The sequence below is a fragment of the Gobius niger genome (genome assembly GCF_951799975.1).
Source record: "Gobius niger genome assembly, chromosome: 8".
Taxonomy (NCBI): domain Eukaryota; kingdom Metazoa; phylum Chordata; class Actinopteri; order Gobiiformes; family Gobiidae; genus Gobius; species Gobius niger.
Window position 1 is genome coordinate 11,030,234 of NC_136859.1, and position 25,276 is coordinate 11,055,509.

At 45.7% G+C, this 25,276-nt stretch overlaps 1 protein-coding gene across 1 annotated transcript; it reads left to right on the forward strand.

Moving 5' to 3' along the window:
* Nucleotides 1-10,263: 10,263 nt before the first annotated feature.
* On the forward strand, nucleotides 10,264-21,862 carry LOC306966824 (complement C1r subcomponent-like; the record flags this gene model as incomplete). The annotated part of the gene is made up of 8 exons (XM_079561640.1): nucleotides 10,264-10,282; nucleotides 13,065-13,202; nucleotides 13,589-13,732; nucleotides 19,532-19,669; nucleotides 19,890-19,964; nucleotides 20,034-20,230; nucleotides 20,488-20,699; nucleotides 21,493-21,862. The coding sequence occupies 8 exons, from the start codon at nucleotides 10,264-10,266 to the stop codon at nucleotides 21,860-21,862; spliced, it is 1,293 nt and encodes a 430-aa protein (XP_079417766.1).
* Between the last annotated feature and the right edge of the window lie 3,414 nt (nucleotides 21,863-25,276).

Below are 25,276 nucleotides of genomic sequence, written 5' to 3' on the forward strand. Positions count from 1 at the left end.
CGCTCATGTTCATGGCAAGGTGTTTGATTGTGCTATTCAGCCTAATTCATGTAAGTCCCATGTTTAATGTTTTAAAACGTAATTTACACAACAGTTGCATATTATGTGCAATGTTGTAATATGTAATTACCTATGTTATTGTACGGTCACATTTAGGAGTTTTACCATTCACTTATCCTGCAATTGTTTGTATTATTGTAGGGCTCCTTCATCTCTGTCATTAAAGACATTATTCGACATTGAGGAGTGTTTCTTCATGAAGGAGCCATGGTTGTCGTTGGATGTTCCGTCCCCGGATGCACTTTCGTGACTGAAGATGTGTCTGAAGCCCTCGCCATAGCCCTGCTAACGAATCATGGATTTGCCCATCAAAACCCGCCTGCCACAGCCACGCCAGCCCAAGCCCCAACACCTCTAGGCCCAAAACTTGATCGTCCTAAAGTCGACATCGGTGTATCGATAGAGGAATGGAACGTATTCACACGTCGTTGGGATGTCTTCCGCACTGGCTCGGGCATAGGCGACACCCAGGCTACTTTCCAATTGTTTCAGTGTGCTGGGCCTGGACTCGGAGACAGCCTGTTGAAAGCGAACCCACATGCCACTGGTCATTGGCGGATTTGATGGCCGCCATGCGCTCGCTAGCAGTTATTCCGGTTGCCACATGTGTCCTGCGCACTGAACTGCTTCAGCTGCATCAGGAGCGAGACGAAGCATTCCGGGCCTTCACTGCCAGAGTACGAGGGAAGGCGGAGACGTGTGACTGCAGTGCTTTATGTTTATGTGGCCAGAACGTGGACTACACTGACCACATCATACGTGACGTCCTACTTAATGGAATTTATGATTCAGACATACGTCGTGAGACACTAGGCACGCCTGATATCCTGTGGAAACCCGTGAACGAGGTGATTGCACTTGTTGAAAACAAAGAAATGGCTCGCAATGCTCTCCCGTCACCCACTCTATCAGCCATGTCATCATTTCGGCGCTTGAAGAAGGACCCACCGATGAGCCCCACACAGGCTACAGCCCCAGTAGACAAGGCTAAACAGGCCTCTTGCCCGGACTGTAACAGCGCCTTTAAAGTCTTCACAGAGGGGCCTCGGGGATGGAATTCTAAGCCTCACCAGGTCTGCATTGACTGTTACAGAGCCCGTCGGCGTAAGAGGCGGCCCCCACCATCATCTGAAGGCCAGCAGGCTGCCATGGCCTCAGAGCTGATCTCCCAGATCTCATCAATGGCTGGAGCTCGCCCTGGTAATCATCGTGGGAGTCGACGCCACACTCGCGCTACACATGGTAGTGTCAACAACCCCAAGCCCATCAAGCTTGAGCACCACATCTTCTCCAGGGGCGAATGGAGGCGCGCCAGGCTGAGAGACCACCCCCGGGTGTCAATTACCATCTCAGTGGACGACGCGGGCGTGCCAAGAGGCAGCTCCAGTGGCAGAGGTTCGGACGCTGGGGTAACAATATCCGCCATTGCTGACACTGGCGCACAGTCAGACCTTTGGTCCCTGGCAGAGTTTCTGTCGTGTGGATTCTCACGCGACGTCCTACGCCCCGTCAACCTCAGTCTGTCGGCTGCCAACCGCTCTCCCATAGCCATTGAGGGAGCCTTCTTCGCCATCCTGTCGACAGCCCCGGACAGCGGCGTGGCACCATGCTGCCGCTCCATGGTGTATGTGAGTAGCTCAGTCCGCGCCATGTACCTCTCCTATGAGTCACTTCTCAGCCTCGGCCTCTTGCCTAGAAACTTTCCGTCGACAGATGGCAGGAGAGGGCCTGTAGATGGATACTGCCCTGACATCCTCACCGCACCTACACCCTTGTCTGTCAACGCTACTCGCTCCGCTGGCAGTCGCAGCAGGGACCTTGTTAGTCCAGAGGATGTCCAGTGCTCATGTCCCCAGCGTATGGCGCCGCCACCGCGGCCTGCGGCACTGCCATTTCCATGCACAACGGAGAACAACGGCCGTATGAGGAAATGGCTGCTCGACAGGTACGCCTCGTCTACGTTCAACACCTGCCCCCATCGGGCCTTGCCTTGTATGGAGGGGCCACCTATTGAGATTCACGTAGACCCAGCAGCCACGCCTAAAGCATGCCACACCGCGGCCAACGTGCCCCTGCACTGGCAGCAGAGGGTCCACGATGACCTCCTCCGTGACGAGGCCCTTAGTGTCATCGAACGCGTACCTTATGGTGAACCTGTGACATGGTGCCATCGCATGGTAGTCACTCGGAAACATGACGGCTCCCCACGCAGGACTGTGGACCTCTCACCCCTCAACAGGTTCTGTAAACGTGAGACATTTGCCACTGAATCCCCATTCCATCTCGCCCGTCGCATCCCAAAGGACACTTGGAAGACGGTCACTGATGCCTGGAATGGCTACCATAGTGTGCCTTTGCGTGAGTCTGATCGTCACCTGACCACCTTCATCACACCCTTTGGCCGCTGGCGTTACACCAGGGCGCCTCAGGGCTTCCTGTCTTCAGGGGATGGCTACAATCGACGCTTTGATGCCATCCTCTCCGACTACGAACGCAAGGAACGGTGTGTTGATGACACCATTCACTATGACACTGACCTTGAACAACACTGGTGGAGGACGATTGACTTTCTCACACGTGTCGGTCGGTCAGGCATCGTGCTGAACCCAGACAAGTTCCAGTTCGCAGAGAAGGATGTTGACTTTGCTGGCTTTAGGGTCTCGGACACCACCATCGAGCCACTCCCAAAATACCTGGACGCTATTCGGGATTTCCCCACTCCAGACTCCACGACAGATATCAGGAGCTGGTTTGGCCTGGTGAACCAGGTGGCCAACTACGCCCAGCTACGTGACACTATGGCACCATTCAAGCCTTTCCTCAGCCCTCGGTGCAAGTTCTCCTGGTCTTCTGAACTGGAGGATGCCTTCCAGGCATCCAAGCAGGCCATAGTTGAGGCCATCCGTGAGGGTGTGGAGATCTACGACATGCAGAGACGCACTTGCCTCCGCCCCGACTGGTCGAGGCGCGGAATTGGTTACTTCCTTCTTCAACAGCATTGCGGCTGCGCCTCTGGCATACCGGACTGTTGCCTGGGTGGATGGAGGATCACCCTTGCCGGGTCGCGTTTTCTGTCCTCGGCAGAGCAACGCTACGCAGCCATCGAAGGGGAGGCCCTAGCGGTCGCCTGGGGCCTTGAGCAGACGAAATTCTTCACCCAAGGATGTGACAACCTCGTTGTGGTCACCGATCACAAGCCTCTGGTGAAGATCTTCGGCGACCGCACGCTCGATGAGATTACGAACTCTCGCCTGTTCAGACTCAAGCAACGTACTCTCCCGTGGCGTTTCGACATTGTGCACCTGCCTGGCGTGAGCAATCATGCTGCTGACGCAACCTCAAGGCACCCCTCTCCCTCAGGCACAGCAAACGGGCTCCTGCTGGGATCACAGAGTGTGGCTGATATCACGGAGTCAGCACTCATGGCCTCCATCCGTGACGATGCTCAAGGCCTTGGTGCCATCTCATGGCCCCTCCTTGCTCAGGAGACAGCAGCAGACGCGTGCCTCGCCCACCTCCTCTACCTCATCGAGCATGAGGGGAAGATTGACGTGACCGACCCCGCTCTAGCTAGCCTGTCATCGGTCTGCGAGTCTGTCTACGCGCAGGATGGGGTCCTGTTATACAACGACCGTGTTGTGGTCCCGCCGTCCCTCCGTTGCAAAGTTCTCGAGCATCTCCACGCCGCCCACCAGGGGACTTCAGCGATGGAGCACCGTGCCCGTGCCATAGTTTACTGGCCCGGAATGGCGAGGGACATTCTGGCCACCAGGGCCAGTTGTGCTGACTGCAACCGCAATGCCCCGTCGCAAGCAGCCACGCCCCCCCTGCCATCCTCGCCTCCATCCACCCCATTCGAGGCGGTGTTTGCCGACTTTTTTGACTATGGGGGTCGCCACTACTTGGTCATGGGAGACCGACTCTCGGGCTGGGTTGAGGTCCTGAGCTCCTCAGCAGGCACAGACACTGGAGGCTCGGCTGGTCTGGTTCGCCACCTCCGTTCGTTCTTTGCGACTTTTGGTGTGCCAGAGGAACTCTCTAGCGATGGCGGCCCGGAGTTTATGGCCGGTCGCACGGCGGACTTTCTCCGGTTATGGCATGTCAAGCACCGTGTGTCCTCCGTTGGCTTTCCACAATCGAACGGCAGGGCGGAAGTTGCTGTGAAGTCTGCCAAACGCCTTCTAGCGTCCAATACTGGCCCAACTGGCAGCCTTGACCATGACCGCTTCCTGCGTGCTATGTTGCAGCTGCGCAACACACCTGACCCCGACTGCAACCTCTCACCAGCACAGATTATTTTTGGCCGTCCACTCCGGGATTCACTTTCTTTCGTCAATAGACTGGAAAAGTTCTCCAATCCGCATGTCCGCCCGCTTTGGCGCCAGGCGTGGGCGGCAAAGGAAGATGCCCTACGGACCCGGATGTCACGCACCACTGAGTCTCTGAGGGCTCACACTAGGCCTCTCCGCCCGTTGAAACTTGGTGAGACAGTCTTCCTCCAGAATCAGCTGGGCCCGAGCCCACGCAAGTGGGACAGGTCAGGGGTGGTGGTAGAGTCGCTGGGTCACGATCAATACCGGGTGAGGGTTGATGGGTCAGGTCGTCTGACTTTACGCAATCGGCGATTCCTCCGTGCCTATACTCCGGCCTCCCCCTACACCCTACAGCGGCCACCTGTGCCGCCGATGCCCTCAGTGCCTGGGCGTGAGACCTCACCTGCCGCTCTGGGCCCTGCACCGCCCCAGGGGTTGGCTGTGCTCCCAGTGGACGGACCCCAGGGCATGGCACCAGTTGCGGCCCCACCCCCTGACCTTGAGCCTCAGGGTGACCCCGCCTCTATGGATGCCGTGCCGACCGTGCCATCACAGGCGTCACTGCCCGCACCAACGTCACCCCTGCTCTCACGTCTGAGCCGGGCTAGGAAGCCCCCCAGGCACTACGAGCCTGAGTCTGGCCATTGGATATGATTCTTAGTCCGTTAACCTCTCCTGTAGATTTCCGGACTGGGGGGGATGAAGGATTTATCACTGGCCACTAGGGGGCAATGTAGGATGTTACTATTACCGGCTAAGTGAGGAACCGGATATATTGGTTGTTACGCTCATGTTCATGGCAAGGTGTTTGATTGTGCTATTCAGCCTAATTCATGTAAGTCCCATGTTTAATGTTTTAAAACGTAATTTACACAACAGTTGCATATTATGTGCAATGTTGTAATATGTAATTACCTATGTTATTGTACGGTCACATTTAGGAGTTTTACCATTCACTTATCCTGCAATTGTTTGTATTATTGTAGGGCTCCTTCATCTCTGTCATTAAAGACATTATTCGACATTGAGGAGTGTTTCTTCAACAAGTGCAATCTGTAAATGTTTTCAGCAACATGATTATAAATTCAATCTTTTCCTTCACTCAGTAAGTTTCAGTTGTGAAGCAGACGGAAAGTGGAGAGCTGTCGATGACTTTGGTCTAAAACCCATTTGTTCACCAGGTAATATCCCTCTTTCTGCACTTCCACTTGTGTCGCAGGAGCTGTTTTCTAATGATGTTGTACCTTTAGTCTGTGGTCAGCCCAGAGTCGATTTATTGGGTGTCGAGCGGATTATTGGAGGCAACAATGCTCCACAGGGCAGTATCCCGTGGCAGGTGCGTGTGTCTGGTGGTGGAGGGGGCATGCTCATCGCCGATCGCTGGGTCCTGACTGCTGCCCATGTCCTGAGTCCAAACATGCAGCCAAGACCAGCCAATGATATAAAGGTAATAAACAGGAAAATATTATCTTTTTTTTTTTTACATTTTCTAAATCTCAGATGGAGTTAATGATGTAACTCAGTGGGGTGAGACAGATTGAGGGAACATGTAGACATTTTAATTTTAACAGATTGCACCACTGTGACCACTTTGTTTTTAAAGTATATGCTTGTTTGTGATAAATCATGAACACAGTCAATAGTTTCAGTTGTTTTATTGCCTTAATGCAATTGGACAGAGCTGTTGTTTTTCGCTTTGTTTTTGCAGATGTTTTGGGGAACAAACGCTTGGACAGATTTCCAAGTTCCAAATGCGATTGCTGCGTCTGTTCATCTACACCCAGGATACAATAATACTGATCATTTGCACTTTGACAATGACATCGCCCTGATTAAACTTCCGGCGCCCGTAACTTTTAATAAGTTTGTGATGCCAATCTGTCTGCCCCCTGAGGGAAGTTCTCTTCAAAACAGAACGGGGTAAGAGCAGGATCGAGTCACATGATCTTCATTTTATTTTTTTATTCATATTATTGTAGAGACTAATCTAAAAAATATATATAATAATAATCTGTAATGATTTTAACTGACTTTCAGTACAAACAATTACAATAAAACAATATGAATGTTAAAAATATTCATAACTGATGTTTCCTTTCAGAGTTGTTTCGGGGTTTGGTCTCACAAGGACAGCTGATAGAGGCTACCATCTATCAAAAAAACTGAATTATGTGAACCTCCCAGTGGTGGATCCAAGTGCTTGCACTGAATCACTCGATGTCCTTAGAAGAACCATGTCCGATGTCCCAGAGGAATCTCACAACATGTTTTGTGCTGGACTCACAAACGGAAAAAAGGATCCTTGTCAGGGGGACAGTGGAGGTCCCTTTGCCCTCTGGAGCAACGACCACAACTGGGCGGCCGGGATCGTGAGCTGGGGGGTTGGATGTGCCAGGGCTGGCAGCTATGGGTTTTACACCCGAGTGTCCAACTACGTTGACTGGATCCACAAAACTATGAAAGAAAACACACACGCACAGTCTCTTCAAGGTAATGCCTTCAGGTAGGAGAATCCACGGGTCAGTTCCAGTCGACTGAAGAACAGTTTCATACACAAGGCCATCGGGAAGCTTAACTCCCCCAAAGCTTGTCCATAAAATAAGTACTTTTGAGAAACATAAGGAAGGAAAAATATATTTATTTGTTAAAATAAACCACTTTACACCAGTATTTAGCAACATCCCTTGCTAGATGTTGCTTTTTATGTAATTTTAGCTGTTAAATAAAAACAAATCCCTTTGGATAAAGTTCATTATTATTAGTGGGAGGCCCCTAGACATTTTCAAATCGATAAGGGGGCTGTGTTTTTGGTAACAGAGTGAGTCTAAGGGTTAATGACCTGCTATGAAACAAACCAGCTGCAGTTTTCAGTTCAAAGCAACTATGAAGCACGTTTTTATTCTTTTGGTGCTTTTTTGGGACAATGTGGAAAATACTCTGACTGAGCGAGGTACTAATATATTACCTATAATGGGGATGTCCCGATCGGGTTTTTTGCCCCTGAGTCCGAGTCTGAGTCACTTGATTTTGAGAATTGCCCGATACCGAGTCCCGATCCGATACCTAATACATTATTTTAAAAATTAAGAAAAAAAAACTATATTATTCAACTTGTTTTCATTCATGGTTTTGGATATAGAGAGTAACTCTACTAAGTCTGTTTTCTCAAGTAAGCAAGAATATTAGTCTTTACAGTGTAATATAGTTTACACAGAGAGGGTGATCTAGAATCCCATTCTTTATTAAATGTGTTTGTTGATTGGCAATGAAAACAAAACTTGGTCAATACATTTTTTAAGCACTGCAATGTAAAAAACTGTCTGGCAGCACAGAAAAAAAACACAGCACTAATGTGGCAGTTAAATAACACAATATATTTGGCCAAAAGCTAAACGTGCCATGTTAACTTGATTACAGTCTCTTTAATAAGTAGATATAGGGTGACCACATTTCCCAGCCTGAAAACCGGGACAGGGTCGAGGTCCGCGCGTGCAGAAACGCGAGGAGGGTTTCTCTGCTCAGTGGGGTCTGAGTAGGCATGGTTTAGTCACATGTAGCGGTGTAATAGCGATAAAAACAGCTGTTTGCTACTTCTCACCGCTCTCTCCGCGTCCTGTCTTCCCGTCCGTTATCACTTCTCTCTCCTCGCTTAGCCTACAGTAAACTCTGCACGGGTTATGGGAGATGTTGTTATTGTTCTCCTGCGCTGGCACTTGTGTGGATTTGTGGATTTCTCAGACGAAGGGGGGACACAGACTGAGCGATGGTGCGAGTGGTTTGACGCAGCAGGTGGAGTGAGTGACAGAGGCGCTGGGCCGGGGGAGAGGACAGAAAGTGGTTCGCGGTAGCTCGAAATCTGATCAAAAGCAACGAGAATGGACACGCATAAAAATCCGAGTCCTGATCGGGAGGTATTGCCCGATTCCGATCAGTCCGTAGCCACGTGATCGGGCCCGATTTCCCATCACGTCATCGGATTGGGACATCCCTAGTAAAAATGTGATTTTTATTGTGTTTAAGAATGTTCTCCAAGTGACAGTCAATGTGAGGCTAAAATAGACAAAAGCTAAGGTAAGGTCAATATGTAAAAACGATGGCCTCTTCCTTTAAATGTGTATCATTGATTTCAGCTGTAATGTACAAGCAACTTCCTTTAATGCGGTCCCTGGACCCAACAGGCATCAAAACTGGGTCTCTAAATCATACGTTTTCATACATCTGCTTTCGATGCTTAATTTTTTTTATATACCAGAAGCTTGAACGAATCAAAGTTAATTTACCACTTTACAACAACAAATCTTTTTCTATATCGTATTGTTCAACAGTACCCAGCCTTACCCTTGGTGCTGAAAAAACACATTAAAACATAAACCTATTTATTTGTTACTTGCCTAAACGGACATTGAGTCTGTCAATAAAGAATACTATTTTTACCTGATGTTTATGTGTTGAACTGCAGATATTGATTGTGGAGACCCAGATCCCCTGTTAAACGGAGGCGTGTCCTTCCTCTCTGGTGAACCAAACCAGTACGGCTCTGTGATGCAGTATTACTGTGATGAACCCTATTATTCTCTGCCTCCTGGAGCTGTGAATGGTGAGTTTTCAATATGCTTTAGGCTTGTTCCAGCTCATGTTTTCACAGCTTGATGTATGCGTAGTTGTAACAGATGTCCACCCTCTTGAACACATAAAAGTATTCACCAATAAGCATTAAAATACAACCAGTGCACATGTTCTCCTCTCAAGTAAATACATGAACGGGCGGTGGGAACACAAGTGCAATCTGTAAATGTTTTCAGAAACATGATTTTAAATTCAATCTTTTCCTTCACTCAGTAAGTTTCAGTTGTGAAGCAGACGGAAAGTGGAGAGCTGTCGATGACTTTGGTCTAAAACCCATTTGTTCACCAGGTAATATCCCTCTTTCTGCACTTCCACTTGTGTCGCAGGAGCTGTTTTCTAATGATGTTGTACCTTTAGTCTGTGGTCAGCCCACAGTCGATTTCTCGGTTACCCAGCGGATCATTGGAGGCAACAATGCTCCACAGGGCAGTATCCCGTGGCAGGTGCGTATCTCTGGCGATGCAGGGGGCATGTTCATCGCCGATCGCTGGGTCCTGACTAGTGCCACTGTCCTGAGTCCACTCATGGAGCCAAGACCAGCCAATTATGTAGAGGTAATAAACTGAATAGTCATCATTTTTTCACATTTTCAAAATCTCAGATGGAGTTAATGATGTAACTCAGTGGGGTGAGACAGATTGAGGAAATATGTAGATATTTTAATTTTAACAGATTTGGTTGCTTTTTGTTTTGTTTTTGCAGATGTTTTGGGGAACAAACACTCGGACATATTTCCAAGCTCCAAATGCGATTGCTGCTTCTGTTCATCTACACCCAGGATACAATAATACTGATCATTTGAACTTTGACAATGACATCGCCCTGATTAAACTTCCAGCGCCCGTAACTTTTAATAAGTTTGTGATGCCAATCTGTCTGCCCCCTGAGGGACGTTCTCTTCAAACCAGAACGGGGTAAGAGCAGGATAGAGTCACATGATCTTCATTTTATTTTATTTTGCCTCCAGAGAACAATACTCTTCAAGACGGAATAGTGGGGTAAAGTCATTATTACTTGTTTTATTCTATTATTAGAGCAGAAAAAATGTCCCGTAGAGCACAGCAGCATCCACCATTAGTAAATGGAAGAAATGGGAGAACCTTACAGACGGACAACCATCTCTGCTGCAGAAATCAAGGTTAAGGTGTCCGACATATTGTCCCCATAGGGAAATTTGTCCTCTGACCCGTCCTTCGATGCCACTGGGGCAACCCGTCAGGAGCTGTGGGCGACATCAGTGCCGTGGCCGGGGATCCATCTCCAGATGTCGAGCCAGGCAGATGGTCAGAAACACCTGGCTGGAGGATTCACCTTTTGTACATGTTTTAGTTGATGGGGGAACTGGAGGAAACTGATCCAGAAAGAGAGAAGGGGAGAAAAACATGCAAACTCCACCCAGAAAGGTCCGCACAGGAATTGAACCCGGGACCTTCTTGCTGTGAGGCAAAAGCGCTAACCGCTCAGCCACTGTGTCGAGATGTTTGTCCATCTGAAAGGTTCTCCTTTGATTACTCAGTGTGAGCGGACGGCCAGTATTTCTCATTATGGGGTATTGTGTGATAAAAAAACAATTTAATCCATTTTGGAATGAGGCTGTAACAAAATGACGGAAAAGTTTAGGGGTGTGAAAACTTTCCGGATGCTTTATAAATGTATTAGTACATGCAATACTCTTTCATGTATTGAAACATTATTGTTTCCTTTCAGAGTTGTTTCGGGGTTTGGTCTCACAAAGACAGTTGATGGAGGCTACCATTTGTCAGAAAAACTTCAATATGTGCACCTCCCAGTGGTGGATCCAAGGGCTTGCACTAAATCACTCGATGTCCTTAGAAGAACCATGTCCGATGTCCCAGAGGAATCTCACAACATGTTTTGTGCTGGACTCCCAGATGGAAAAAAGGATTCTTGTCATGGGGACAGTGGAGGTCCCTTTGCCCTCTGGAGTAACGACCACTACTGGGCGGCCGGGATCGCGAGCTGGGGGGTTGGATGTGCTGAAGCTGGCAGATATGGGTTTTACACCCGAGTGTCCAACTACGTTGACTGGATCCACAAAACTATGAAAGAAAACACACACGCACAGTCTCTTCAAGGTAATGCCTTCAGGGGGGAGAATCCACGGGTCAGTTCCAGTCGACTGAAGAACAGTTTCATACACAAGGCCATCGGGAAGCTTAACTCCCCCAAAGCTTGTCCATAAAATAAGTACTTTTGAGAAACATAAGGAAGGAAAGATATATTTATTTGTTAAAATAAACCACTTTACACCAGTATTTAGCAACATCCCTTGCTAGATGTTGCTTTTTATGTAATTTTAGCTGTTAAATAAAAACAAATCCCTTTGGATAAAGTTCATTATTATTAGTGGGAGGCCCCTAGACATTTTCAAATCGATAAGGGGGCTGTGTTTTTGGTAACAGAGTGAGTCTAAGGGTTAATGACCTGCTATGAAACAAACCAGCTGCAGTTTTCAGTTCAAAGCAACTATGAAGCACGTTTTTATTCTTTTGGTGCTTTTTTGGGACAATGTGGAAAATACTCTGACTGAGCGAGGTACTAATATATTACCTATAATGGGGATGTCCCGATCGGGTTTTTTGCCCCTGAGTCCGAGTCTGAGTCACTTGATTTTGAGAATTGCCCGATACCGAGTCCCGATCCGATACCTAATACATTATTTTAAAAATTAAGAAAAAAAAACTATATTATTCAACTTGTTTTCATTCATGGTTTTGGATATAGAGAGTAACTCTACTAAGTCTGTTTTCTCAAGTAAGCAAGAATATTAGTCTTTACAGTGTAATATAGTTTACACAGAGAGGGTGATCTAGAATCCCATTCTTTATTAAATGTGTTTGTTGATTGGCAATGAAAACAAAACTTGGTCAATACATTTTTTAAGCACTGCAATGTAAAAAACTGTCTGGCAGCACAGAAAAAAAACACAGCACTAATGTGGCAGTTAAATAACACAATATATTTGGCCAAAAGCTAAACGTGCCATGTTAACTTGATTACAGTCTCTTTAATAAGTAGATATAGGGTGACCACATTTCCCAGCCTGAAAACCGGGACAGGGTCGAGGTCCGCGCGTGCAGAAACGCGAGGAGGGTTTCTCTGCTCAGTGGGGTCTGAGTAGGCATGGTTTAGTCACATGTAGCGGTGTAATAGCGATAAAAACAGCTGTTTGCTACTTCTCACCGCTCTCTCCGCGTCCTGTCTTCCCGTCCGTTATCACTTCTCTCTCCTCGCTTAGCCTACAGTAAACTCTGCACGGGTTATGGGAGATGTTGTTATTGTTCTCCTGCGCTGGCACTTGTGTGGATTTGTGGATTTCTCAGACGAAGGGGGGACACAGACTGAGCGATGGTGCGAGTGGTTTGACGCAGCAGGTGGAGTGAGTGACAGAGGCGCTGGGCCGGGGGAGAGGACAGAAAGTGGTTCGCGGTAGCTCGAAATCTGATCAAAAGCAACGAGAATGGACACGCATAAAAATCCGAGTCCTGATCGGGAGGTATTGCCCGATTCCGATCAGTCCGTAGCCACGTGATCGGGCCCGATTTCCCATCACGTCATCGGATTGGGACATCCCTAGTAAAAATGTGATTTTTATTGTGTTTAAGAATGTTCTCCAAGTGACAGTCAATGTGAGGCTAAAATAGACAAAAGCTAAGGTAAGGTCAATATGTAAAAACGATGGCCTCTTCCTTTAAATGTGTATCATTGATTTCAGCTGTAATGTACAAGCAACTTCCTTTAATGCGGTCCCTGGACCCAACAGGCATCAAAACTGGGTCTCTAAATCATACGTTTTCATACATCTGCTTTCGATGCTTAATTTTTTTTATATACCAGAAGCTTGAACGAATCAAAGTTAATTTACCACTTTACAACAACAAATCTTTTTCTATATCGTATTGTTCAACAGTACCCAGCCTTACCCTTGGTGCTGAAAAAACACATTAAAACATAAACCTATTTATTTGTTACTTGCCTAAACGGACATTGAGTCTGTCAATAAAGAATACTATTTTTACCTGATGTTTATGTGTTGAACTGCAGATATTGATTGTGGAGACCCAGATCCCCTGTTAAACGGAGGCGTGTCCTTCCTCTCTGGTGAACCAAACCAGTACGGCTCTGTGATGCAGTATTACTGTGATGAACCCTATTATTCTCTGCCTCCTGGAGCTGTGAATGGTGAGTTTTCAATATGCTTTAGGCTTGTTCCAGCTCATGTTTTCACAGCTTGATGTATGCGTAGTTGTAACAGATGTCCACCCTCTTGAACACATAAAAGTATTCACCAATAAGCATTAAAATACAACCAGTGCACATGTTCTCCTCTCAAGTAAATACATGAACGGGCGGTGGGAACACAAGTGCAATCTGTAAATGTTTTCAGAAACATGATTTTAAATTCAATCTTTTCCTTCACTCAGTAAGTTTCAGTTGTGAAGCAGACGGAAAGTGGAGAGCTGTCGATGACTTTGGTCTAAAACCCATTTGTTCACCAGGTAATATCCCTCTTTCTGCACTTCCACTTGTGTCGCAGGAGCTGTTTTCTAATGATGTTGTACCTTTAGTCTGTGGTCAGCCCACAGTCGATTTCTCGGTTACCCAGCGGATCATTGGAGGCAACAATGCTCCACAGGGCAGTATCCCGTGGCAGGTGCGTATCTCTGGCGATGCAGGGGGCATGTTCATCGCCGATCGCTGGGTCCTGACTAGTGCCACTGTCCTGAGTCCACTCATGGAGCCAAGACCAGCCAATTATGTAGAGGTAATAAACTGAATAGTCATCATTTTTTCACATTTTCAAAATCTCAGATGGAGTTAATGATGTAACTCAGTGGGGTGAGACAGATTGAGGAAATATGTAGATATTTTAATTTTAACAGATTTGGTTGCTTTTTGTTTTGTTTTTGCAGATGTTTTGGGGAACAAACACTCGGACATATTTCCAAGCTCCAAATGCGATTGCTGCTTCTGTTCATCTACACCCAGGATACAATAATACTGATCATTTGAACTTTGACAATGACATCGCCCTGATTAAACTTCCAGCGCCCGTAACTTTTAATAAGTTTGTGATGCCAATCTGTCTGCCCCCTGAGGGACGTTCTCTTCAAACCAGAACGGGGTAAGAGCAGGATAGAGTCACATGATCTTCATTTTATTTTATTTTGCCTCCAGAGAACAATACTCTTCAAGACGGAATAGTGGGGTAAAGTCATTATTACTTGTTTTATTCTATTATTAGAGCAGAAAAAATGTCCCGTAGAGCACAGCAGCATCCACCATTAGTAAATGGAAGAAATGGGAGAACCTTACAGACGGACAACCATCTCTGCTGCAGAAATCAAGGTTAAGGTGTCCGACATATTGTCCCCATAGGGAAATTTGTCCTCTGACCCGTCCTTCGATGCCACTGGGGCAACCCGTCAGGAGCTGTGGGCGACATCAGTGCCGTGGCCGGGGATCCATCTCCAGATGTCGAGCCAGGCAGATGGTCAGAAACACCTGGCTGGAGGATTCACCTTTTGTACATGTTTTAGTTGATGGGGGAACTGGAGGAAACTGATCCAGAAAGAGAGAAGGGGAGAAAAACATGCAAACTCCACCCAGAAAGGTCCGCACAGGAATTGAACCCGGGACCTTCTTGCTGTGAGGCAAAAGCGCTAACCGCTCAGCCACTGTGTCGAGATGTTTGTCCATCTGAAAGGTTCTCCTTTGATTACTCAGTGTGAGCGGACGGCCAGTATTTCTCATTATGGGGTATTGTGTGATAAAAAAACAATTTAATCCATTTTGGAATGAGGCTGTAACAAAATGACGGAAAAGTTTAGGGGTGTGAAAACTTTCCGGATGCTTTATAAATGTATTAGTACATGCAATACTCTTTCATGTATTGAAACATTATTGTTTCCTTTCAGAGTTGTTTCGGGGTTTGGTCTCACAAAGACAGTTGATGGAGGCTACCATTTGTCAGAAAAACTTCAATATGTGCACCTCCCAGTGGTGGATCCAAGGGCTTGCACTAAATCACTCGATGTCCTTAGAAGAACCATGTCCGATGTCCCAGAGGAATCTCACAACATGTTTTGTGCTGGACTCCCAGATGGAAAAAAGGATTCTTGTCATGGGGACAGTGGAGGTCCCTTTGCCCTCTGGAGTAACGACCACTACTGGGCGGCCGGGATCGCGAGCTGGGGGGTTGGATGTGCTGAAGCTGGCAGATATGGGTTTTACACCCGAGTGTCCAACTACGTTGACTGGATCCACAAAACTATGAAAGAAAACACACACGCACAGTCTCTTCAAGGTAATGCCTTCAGGGGGGAGAATCCACGGGTCAGTTCCAGTCGACTGAAGAACAGTTTCATACACAAGGCCATCGGGAAGCTCAACTCCCCCAAAGATTGTCCATAAAATAAGTACTTTTGAGAAACACAAGGAAAAATATATTTATTTGTTAAAATAAACCCCTTTACACCAGTATTTAGCAACATCCCTTGCTAGATGTTGCTTTTTATTTATTTATCGATAAGGGGGCTGTGTTTTCGGTAACAGAGTGAGTCTAAGGGTTAATGACCTGCTATGAAACAAACCAGCTGCAGTTTTCAGTTCAAAGCAACTATGAAGCACGTTTTTATTCTTCTGATGCTTTTTTGGGACAATGTGAAAAATACTCTGACTGAGCGAGTAAATAATATATTACCTATAATGGGGATGTCCCGATCGGGGTTTTTTGCCCCCGAGTCCGAGTCTGAGTCATTTGATTTTGAGAATTGCCCGATACCGAGTCCCGATCCGATACCTAATACATTATTTTAAAAATTAAGAAAAAAAAACTATATTATTCAACTTGTTTTCATTCATGGTTTTGGATATAGAGAGTAACTCTACTAAGTCTGTTTTCTCAAGTAAACAAGACTATTAGTCTTTACAGTGTAATATAGTTTCACAGAGAGGGTGATCTAAAATCCCATTCGTTATTAAATGTGTTTGTTGATTGGCAATGAAAACAAAACTTGGGCAATACATTTTTTATGCACTGCAATGTAAAAAACTGTCTGGCAGCACAGAAAAAAAACACAGCACTAATGTGGCAGTTAAATAACACAATATATTTGGCCAAAAGCTAAACGTGCCATGTTAACTTGATTACAGTCTCTTTAATAAGCAGATATAGGGTGACCACTAGGGATGTATGTTCCGATCCGATCACGTGATCGGAAATCGGGCCCGATCACGTGGTTACAGACTGATCGGAATCGGGCAATACCTCCCGATCAGGACTCGGATATTTATGCGTGTCCATTCTCGTTACTTTTGATCAGATTTCGAGCTACCGCGAACCACTTTCTGTCCTCTCCCCCCGGCCCAGCGCCTCTGTCACTCACTCCACCTGCTGCGTCAAACCACTCGCACCATCGCTCAGTCTGTGTCCCCCCTTCGTCTGAGAAATCCACAAATCCACACAAGTGCCAGCGCAGGAGAACAATAACAACATCTCCCATAACCCGTGCAGAGTTTACTGTAGGCTAAGCGAGGAGAGAGAAGTGAGAACGGACGGGAAGACAGGACGGGGAGAGAGCGGTAAGAAGTAGCAAACAGCTGTTTTTATCGCTATTACCCCGCTACATGTGAGATGTTTAAAAGTCCGTGGACAGAGACGAGAGCGCGGCCCGCTGCGCTCATACGTAGGCAAACGCTGAAAGACGAGGGGAAACTTCGTCTCTATGACTTGATAACCACTGCCTCCTCTCTTCGCTCATCCCCGCGCTTCGTTCAGGAGGTGAAATGAAGCACTTGTTGTCACAGTAGCATCCCATGGCTATTCGACGAAGAGCGAATCCATTTATGGTCAAAACAGTTCCACTGTTCCAGGGCAGAAGCAGAACATACAGACCTCAATTCAGGCCCTGCCCCCTGTGTGAGGACCACTAACCACTAAACCACTGTGAGACTGGTATTTAGGACGACTACTAGTTTATTTCCCTTTTTAAAATAGTAAATGGCAAATGGTCCCATTCTCTCACCTCTGGTCCCTGACCCACAGATTGGGAACCGCTGATTTAAAACTAACTGAAACCTGCTCCTGACGGTTGTTTCTGTCTGACCGCTGAGAGCCTGTGAGTCGCCGAACCCGTTTTAGACTGTGCACATTCAGAGAACCAGAGTTACTGTAAGTTACTATGCTTATGAGAACCATGTGGATTCAACTCAACAAAAAGGCCACGGAGAACGGCTTTTTGCTCTCGTCTACTCGCCAAACTACTGTCCGGATACTCCAGACTCACCAGACACAATAAGAAGAGAGTTTAAATGAGAGTGAGGCCCAGAGTTGCAGCCCAGAGTCCGTGCAGAGAAAACATGAGAGCAGCGCCCGGGACACGGGTGACATGATGCAGCCACGGAGGAGCCGCACATGAGGCGAAACACCGGGAGAAAGACGGCCGAGCGGAGAAGCACTTGCGCTTTGGAAGAGACAGGGGGAAGGCGGTCGGTCTCTCCTGCTCATTCACTTCAGACTGCTCCGTTTTGGTGTTAGATGTGGCGAAGTAGGCGGAGAGTGCGTGCGCGTTGTCAGAGCCTGTCCCCGTAACAACGCGTTGATTAATCAGTGAAACAACACCGCAGTTTGACTGAGATGCGGGGCCCTTGCGGCTGCGGGGGCCCTACGCACCTTGTGTAGTTTGCGTATAGGAAGAACCGGCTCTAACGAGAGTAAAGCCGTTCTCCCTGGCCTTTTTGTTGAGTTGAATCCATATGGTTCTCATGAGCACAGTAACTTACAGTAACTCTGGTTCTCTGAATGTGCACAGTCTAAAACGGGTTCGGCGACTCACAGGCAAATTCTCAGCGGTCAGACAGAAACAACCGTCAGGAGCAGGTTTCAGTTAGTTTTAAATCAGCGATTCCCAATCTGTGGGTCAGGGACCAGAGGTGAGAGAATGGGACCATTTGCCATTTACTATTTTAAAAAGGGAAATAGACTAGTAGTCGTCCTAAATACCAGTCTCACAGTGGTTTAGTGGTTAGTGGTTCTCACACAGGGGGCAGGGCCTGAATTGAGGTCTGTATGTTCTGCTTCTGCCCTGGAACAGTGGAACTGTTTTGACCATAAATGGATTCGCTCTTCGTCGAATAGCCATGGGATGCTACTGTAGGGCCCCCGTGTGGATTTTTGCTTAGGGCCCCAGAAGGGCCAGCACCGGCTCTGATGAAAACAAGTGGAATAATATATTTTTTTTTCTTAATTTTTAAAACAATGTATTAGGTATCAGATCGGGACTCGGTGTCGGCAATTCTCAAAATCAAATGACTCGGACTCGGATCGGGGGCAAAAAAACCTGATTGGGACATCCCTAGTGACCACATTTCCCAGCCTGAAAACCGGGTCAGGGTCGAGATCCACGCGCGCAGTGCACCGTCCACCGAGCTGTGCACGCGCGCCGTCCGCCGTGGCTTGAGCGCGGGTCACCTACTGTGGGCGTGTACAGAGTGCTTGTGTTTTACTAAAGGTTTGAGACAACCAGGAGTGACAACAAGTGCTTCATTTCACCTCCTGAACGAAGCGCGGGGATGAGCGAAGAGAGGAGGCAGTGGTTATCAGGTTATAGAGACGAAGTTTCCCCTCGTCTTTCAGCGTTTGCGCACGTATGAGCGCAGCGGGCCGCGCTCTCGCCACGGACTTTTAAACATCTCACATGTAGTGGTGTAATAGCGATAAAAACAGCTGTTTGCTACTTCTTACCGCTCTCTCCCCGTCCTGTCTTCCCGTCTGTTCTCACTCCTCTCTCCTCGCTTAGCCTACAGTAAACTCTGCACAGGTTATCGGAGATGTTGTTATTGTTCTCCTGCGCTGGCACTTGTGTGGATTTGGGGATTTCTCAGACGAAGGGGGGACACGGACTGTGCGAAAAGCAACGAGAATGGACACACATAAATATCCGAGTCCTGATCGGGAGGTATTGCCCGATTCCGATCAAGTCCGTAGCGACGTGATCGGGCCCGATTTCCCATCACGTGATCGGATCGGAACATACATTCCTAGTAAAAATGTGATTTTTATTGTGTTTAAGAATTTTCTCCAAGTGACAGTCAATGTGAGGCTAAAATAGACAAAAGCTAAGGTAAGGTCAATATGTAAAAACGATGGCCTCTTCCTTTAAATGTGTATCATTGATTTCAGCTGTAATGTCCAAGCAACTTCCTTTAATGCGGTCCCTGGACCCAACAGGCATCAAAACTTGGTCTCTAAATCATACGTTTTTATACATTGCTTTCGATACTTTTTTTTTTTTATATACCAGAAGCTTGAACGAATCAAAGTTAATTTACCACTTTACAGCAACAAATCTTTTTCTAAATCGTATTGTTCAACAGTACCCAGCCTTACCCTTGGTGCTGAAAAAACACATTAAAACATAAACCTATTTTTTTGTTACTTGCCTAAACGGACATTGAGTCTGTCAATAAAGAATACTAATTTTACCTGATGTTTATGTGTTGAACTGCAGATATTGATTGTGGAGACCCAGATCCCCTGTTAAACGGAGGCGTGTCCTTCCTCTCTGGTGAACCAAACCAGTACGGCTCTGTGGTGCAGTATTACTGTGATGAACCCTATTATTCTCTGCCTCCTGGAGCTGTGAATGGTGAGTTTTCAATATGCTTTAGGCTTGTTCCAGCTCATGTTTTCACAGCTTGATGTATGCGTAGTTGTAAAAGATGTCCACCCTCTTGAACACATAAAAGTATTCACCAACAAGCATTAAAATACAACCAGTGCACATGTTCTCCTCTCAAGTAAATACATGAACGGGCGGTGGGAACACAAGTGCAATCTGTAAAATCTCAATCTTTTCCTTCACTCAGTAAGTTTCAGTTGTGAAGCAGACGGAAAGTGGAGAGCTGTCGATGACTTTGGTCTAAAACCCATTTGTTCACCAGGTAATATCCCTCTTTCTGCACTTCCACTTGTGTCGCAGGAGCTGTTTTCTAATGATGTTGAACCTTTAGTCTGTGGTAAGCCCAGAGTCGATTTATTGGGTATCGAGCGGATCATTGGAGGCGACAATGCTCCACAGGGCAGTATCCCATGGCAGGTGCGTATGTCTAGTGGTGCAGGGGGCATGCTCATCGCCGATCGCTGGGTCCTGACTGCTGCCCATGTCCTGAGTCCAAACATGCAGCCAAGACCAGCCAATGATATAAAGGTAATAAACAGGATTTTTTTTTTTTTTTTCCACATTTTGTAAATCTCAGATGGAGTTAATGATGTACCTCAGTGGGGTGAGACTGATTGAGGGAATATGTAGACATTTTAATTCTAACAGATTGTACCACTGTGACCACTTTGTTTTTAAAGTATATGCTTGTTTGTGATAAATCCTGAACACAGTCAATAGTTTCAGTTGTTTTATTGCCTTAATGCAACTGGACAGAGCTGTTGTTTTTCGCTTTGTTTTTGCAGATGTTTTGGGGAACAAACGCTTGGACAGATTTCCAAGTTCCAAATGTGATTGCTGCTTCTGTTCATCTACACCCAGGATACAATAATACTGAGCATTTGAACTTTGACAATGACATCGCCCTGATTAAACTTCCAGCGCCCGTAACTTTTAATAAGTTTGTGATGCCAATCTGTCTGCCCCCAGAGGGAAGTTCTCTTCAAACCAGAACGGGGTAAGAGCAGGATAGAGTCACATGATCTTCATTTTATTTTATTTTGCCCCCAGAGAACAACACTCTTCAAGACGGAATAGTGGGGTAAAGTCATTATGACTTGTTTTATTCTATTATTAGAGCAGAAAATGTGTTTCAGCATTAAAGGTCCCGAAGAGCACAGCAGCATCCACCATTAGTAAATGGAAGAAATGGGAAAACCTTACAGACGGACAACCATCTCTGCTGCAGAAATCAAGGTTAAGGTGTCCTACATATTGTCCCCATAGGGAAATTTGTCCTCTGACCCGTCCTTCGATGCCACTGGGGCAACCCGTCAGGAGCAGTGGGCGACATCAGTGCCGTGGCCGGGGATCCATCTCCAGATGTCGAGCCAGGCAGATGGTCAGAAACACCTGGCTGGAGGATTCGCCTATTGTACATGTTTTAGTTGCTGGGGGAAGTGGAGGAAACCCATCCAGAAAGAGAGAAGGGGAGAAAAACATGCAAACTCCACCCAGAAAGGTCCGCACGGGAATTGAATCCGGGACCTTCTTGCTGTGAGGCAAAAGCGCTAACCGCTCAGCCACTGTGTCGAGATGTTTGTCCATCTGAAAGGTTTTCCTTTGACTACTCAGTGTGAGCGAGTATTTCTCATTATGGGGTATTGTGTGATAAAAAACAAATTTAATCCATTTTGGAATGAGGCTGTAACAAAATGAGGGAAAAGTTTAGGGGTGTGAAAACTTTCCGGAAGCTTTATAAATGTATTAGTACATGCAATAATGTATTGTAACATATTGTTTCCTTTCAGAGTTGTTTCGGGGTTTGGTCTCACAAGGACAGTTGATGGACGCTACTATTTCTCAGATAAACTTAAATATGTGCACCTCCCAGTGGTGGATCCAAGGACTTGCACTAAATCACTCGATGTCCTTAGAAGAACCATGTCCGATATCCCAGAGGAATCTCACAACATGTTTTGTGCTGGACTCCCAGATGGAAAGAGGGATCCTTGTCTTGGGGACAGTGGAGGTCCCTTTGCCCTCTGGAGCAACGACCACTACTGGGCGGCCGGGATCACAAGCTGGGGGATTGGATGTGCCCAAGCGGACAGATATGGTTTTTACACCCGGGTGTCCAACTACGTGGACTGGATCCACAAAACTATGAATGAAAACTGAGCTGGCCATGACTTTTTCCATTCAAATAAAAGTTGGATATATATACACTGTATCAATAACTTTAATCTTTTGTCACTTACAAATGTACAGTAGAAGAATATAATAATTATATTTTACTTCAATATGTTACTTCAAAATGATACTAAGCTCCTCAAATGGACATGAAAAAGTATTGTAGAGTAGTTGAGTAGTATAATAAACTAATAAACTACAACCCACCACTGGTGACAGTGGTATTCTGGGTTTAGAGCTCATCCACTTACAAACAGTCAGGTTAAAATGTCCCATAGGACACAGTTTGGTTTGTATTTGCTGTTTTATGGACTTACTTGCAGTTTAGATTGTGGATTGATCCAAATATTTAGTTTATCCTCATTTTGTGTGGCCAAAATAAACATTGCTCGTTCCCGGTCTTTGCGTAGTGAGTTGTTAATTTGCTTGACTTTTCCTTTCACCTGAAAGAGTCTGAACAGTTCAGATGCTGCAGATGTTCAGATGTTCAACCTCAACATGATCCTGACCTGCTGTTGCTCTGGTAAGTTTGCCTTTTATGTTATGTGATCTTATTATTCATATTTAATAAGGAAAAGAAATTAGGCCTTGCTATTTAGTGTTGCTTTAGAAATCGCTGTACATCTTCTCATAATAGAAATAAACTAGTAAGTAAATATTAGTAATTTATATTTGATTATATATAATTCTCAGATGGAGGACTGGAGACAAGATAACTCTTACTGAATAATTTAATTTTTTTGAAAGAAATATCCAAATGGAAAATGCATGCTGAACCTTATTTTTGTTATTTAGCCTGTTTTTTTGTGACTGGAAGCACGAAAGAAGCCATATCAATCTTTTGGCTCAAAGTTCTTTCAACTGACAGCACTCATTTGTGACCAAATACTGGCACCACGTTAAAGGTACGTACACACCTAAACCGGACGAATCGCGCTGTTGTTTCTATTTGAATCTTTTCAGGTGGTGTTTCCGTTTCACTTGTGTCTTTTTTGATGTAGTTACGTTGCTCCAAATTCAGATCTGTCAATTTCTCCTGAATTTTTGTACTCCACTGCATGTTCACTACTCCATCTACTGACAAAAAATACATTAGCCATATCAGAGGAGATGTCATATGCCAGGTTTTGTTTCCACAGCAGGATAATGCACAATTTGAAAAAAAAAAAAAAAACACACAAAAAAACAATAAATGACCCACAAATTAATAGAACAATTTTCAATCAGTCACAAATCAGTCACAAACAAAAGCTGATATATTGGAAAATTAGCTGGATTGACAATGTATTCAAAAGCAAGCAGAGGTGGGTAGTGCTCAGTTATATTTACTCTATACATTCACTGAAGGAAATGTACTTTTAGCAAGTTCAAAAAGTACTCACTCTTAAAATATCCCACAATGAAATACAATGAGACTCTTTAAGAGAAGATGCAAAAAAAATGTACAGACAATAAAAATTGAGCCCAAAATTGTATTGTTTATCTGTCATTTATTTAACAATAAGTCGATTTTTGTAAATATCATGACAGTCCTACTGTGAACGCAACCTATTCCAAGAGTGTGCAGCCCTAAAGTACTTCCCTCATCTGAGACGCCCCTTCTATCCTGAGGCCCAACCAGGAACACCTCCCTCTACTCTTTGAAAGAAACGTTTTATATACTGACTGACCCAATCAGAGAAAATTGAATTACTCACGAATAAAAATGAATGAAAATTATGTTTTCAATAAATGTTTGATTTATTTATCAGTCTTGATTTATTTATGTTCTGGAGGACAGTGAAAGAATGATTAAAGCATTCACCCACCAAGGGAGTGTAGTATAATGCCATCGGACTTACTATATATATATTTGTATCTGCGTATGGTATATGCAGTAGTGCAAGAAAATTGACCTGCATATCTTATCAAGGAAAGGGGATGTTAAGCCAGCTGAGGTGGCTCGGGCATCTGTTCCGGATGCCTCCTGGTCGCCTCCCGCGGGAGGTGTTCCAGGCATGTCCTAGTGGGACAAGGCCTCGTGGAAGACCCAGGACACGGTGGTGGGACTATGTCTCCGAGCTGGCCTGGTGTCGCCTCGGGGTCCCCCCAGAACAGCTGGAGGAAGTGTGTGTGGATCGGGAAATTTTGGGCATCTCTGCTGAGACTGCTGCCCCCGCGACCCGGCCCCGGATAAAGCGGAAGAAAATGGATGGATGGATGGGATGTTAAGAGTCAAACAGTATTGAGAGAGTCGAGAGTTTGATTTACAGCTAGTTATTTGGTAAACGAATGAATCAGTGCAGTGAATAAAGAAACCCTTGAAGGTTGTGGGGGTATAGCGCAAATCAGAAAAAAATAATCACAAAAAATCAACAACAATTATCTTTTTTTTATTCAAAGATTGATCTAGTAAAAGAAATCTCTCTATTTAGAAGAAGAAGAAGAACTTTATTTATATAGCGCCTTTCACAGACATATAGTCACAAAGCGCTTTACATGAGACAATTGTACATTCACGCCATACTCGGTGGTGGTAAACTACGTTTGTAGCTTCAGTTTCCCCTGGGGGAGACTGTCAGAGGCGCTTTCGCGACTACAAACTGCGCCAACGGACCCTCTGACCACCACCATACATTCACTCACACACATCATTCATCCTGGCCTATTGTGCATGTTCTTTTAGTGGTAGGGGAAACCGGAGTTTCGCAGACACGGGGAGAACATGCAAACTCCACACAGAAAGGCCGTCCAGGTGGGAATCGAACCCGGACCTTCTAGCTGTGAAGCGAGAGCACTAACCGCTGCGCTACCGTGTCGCCGTTTAATCATGTTCAGCCAATAGTTTAGAGGTTAATGCTTCGGAACAAAAGGCTCCTCACCCCATTTTAGCCAGTGCTGTCCTGTCTAATAAAGTATGCAGTGTGCACCTCCCAGTAATGAAACCAGGGCATTGCAGTGAATTGCTCAAAGTTCCAAAGGAATCTCACATCATGTTTTGAGCCGGACTCCCAGACAGAGGGCAGGATTCCGGCAGGGTCCCTTTGCCCTCTGACATACGGGGCCCTACATTCAGGTGTCCAACTAAATCGACTGGATCCACAAAACCAACTAATCTTTGTTTAAATAGAAGCTGAGTAAATTGTTGATACTTGAATCCTACCTTGACCTTTTATGCTTGGGGAAACAGAATAAGAAAGTAAACTGAAAAAAAAAGAAAAGCATGAAACTATTTGTGGGCATGTTAATTCATCATTTGAAATTTCCTGTATTAGTCTTAGTGCCACAAATCTGATCAGTAAATGCAAGAATGCAGCGTAAGTAAAAAAAATATCTGTATATTAGTCTGCTGCTGATCCACTTTTGCACATGATATTTGTTTTGCAAATGGGCACTTGGTAAATAATCCCCTGGGTGCTCACC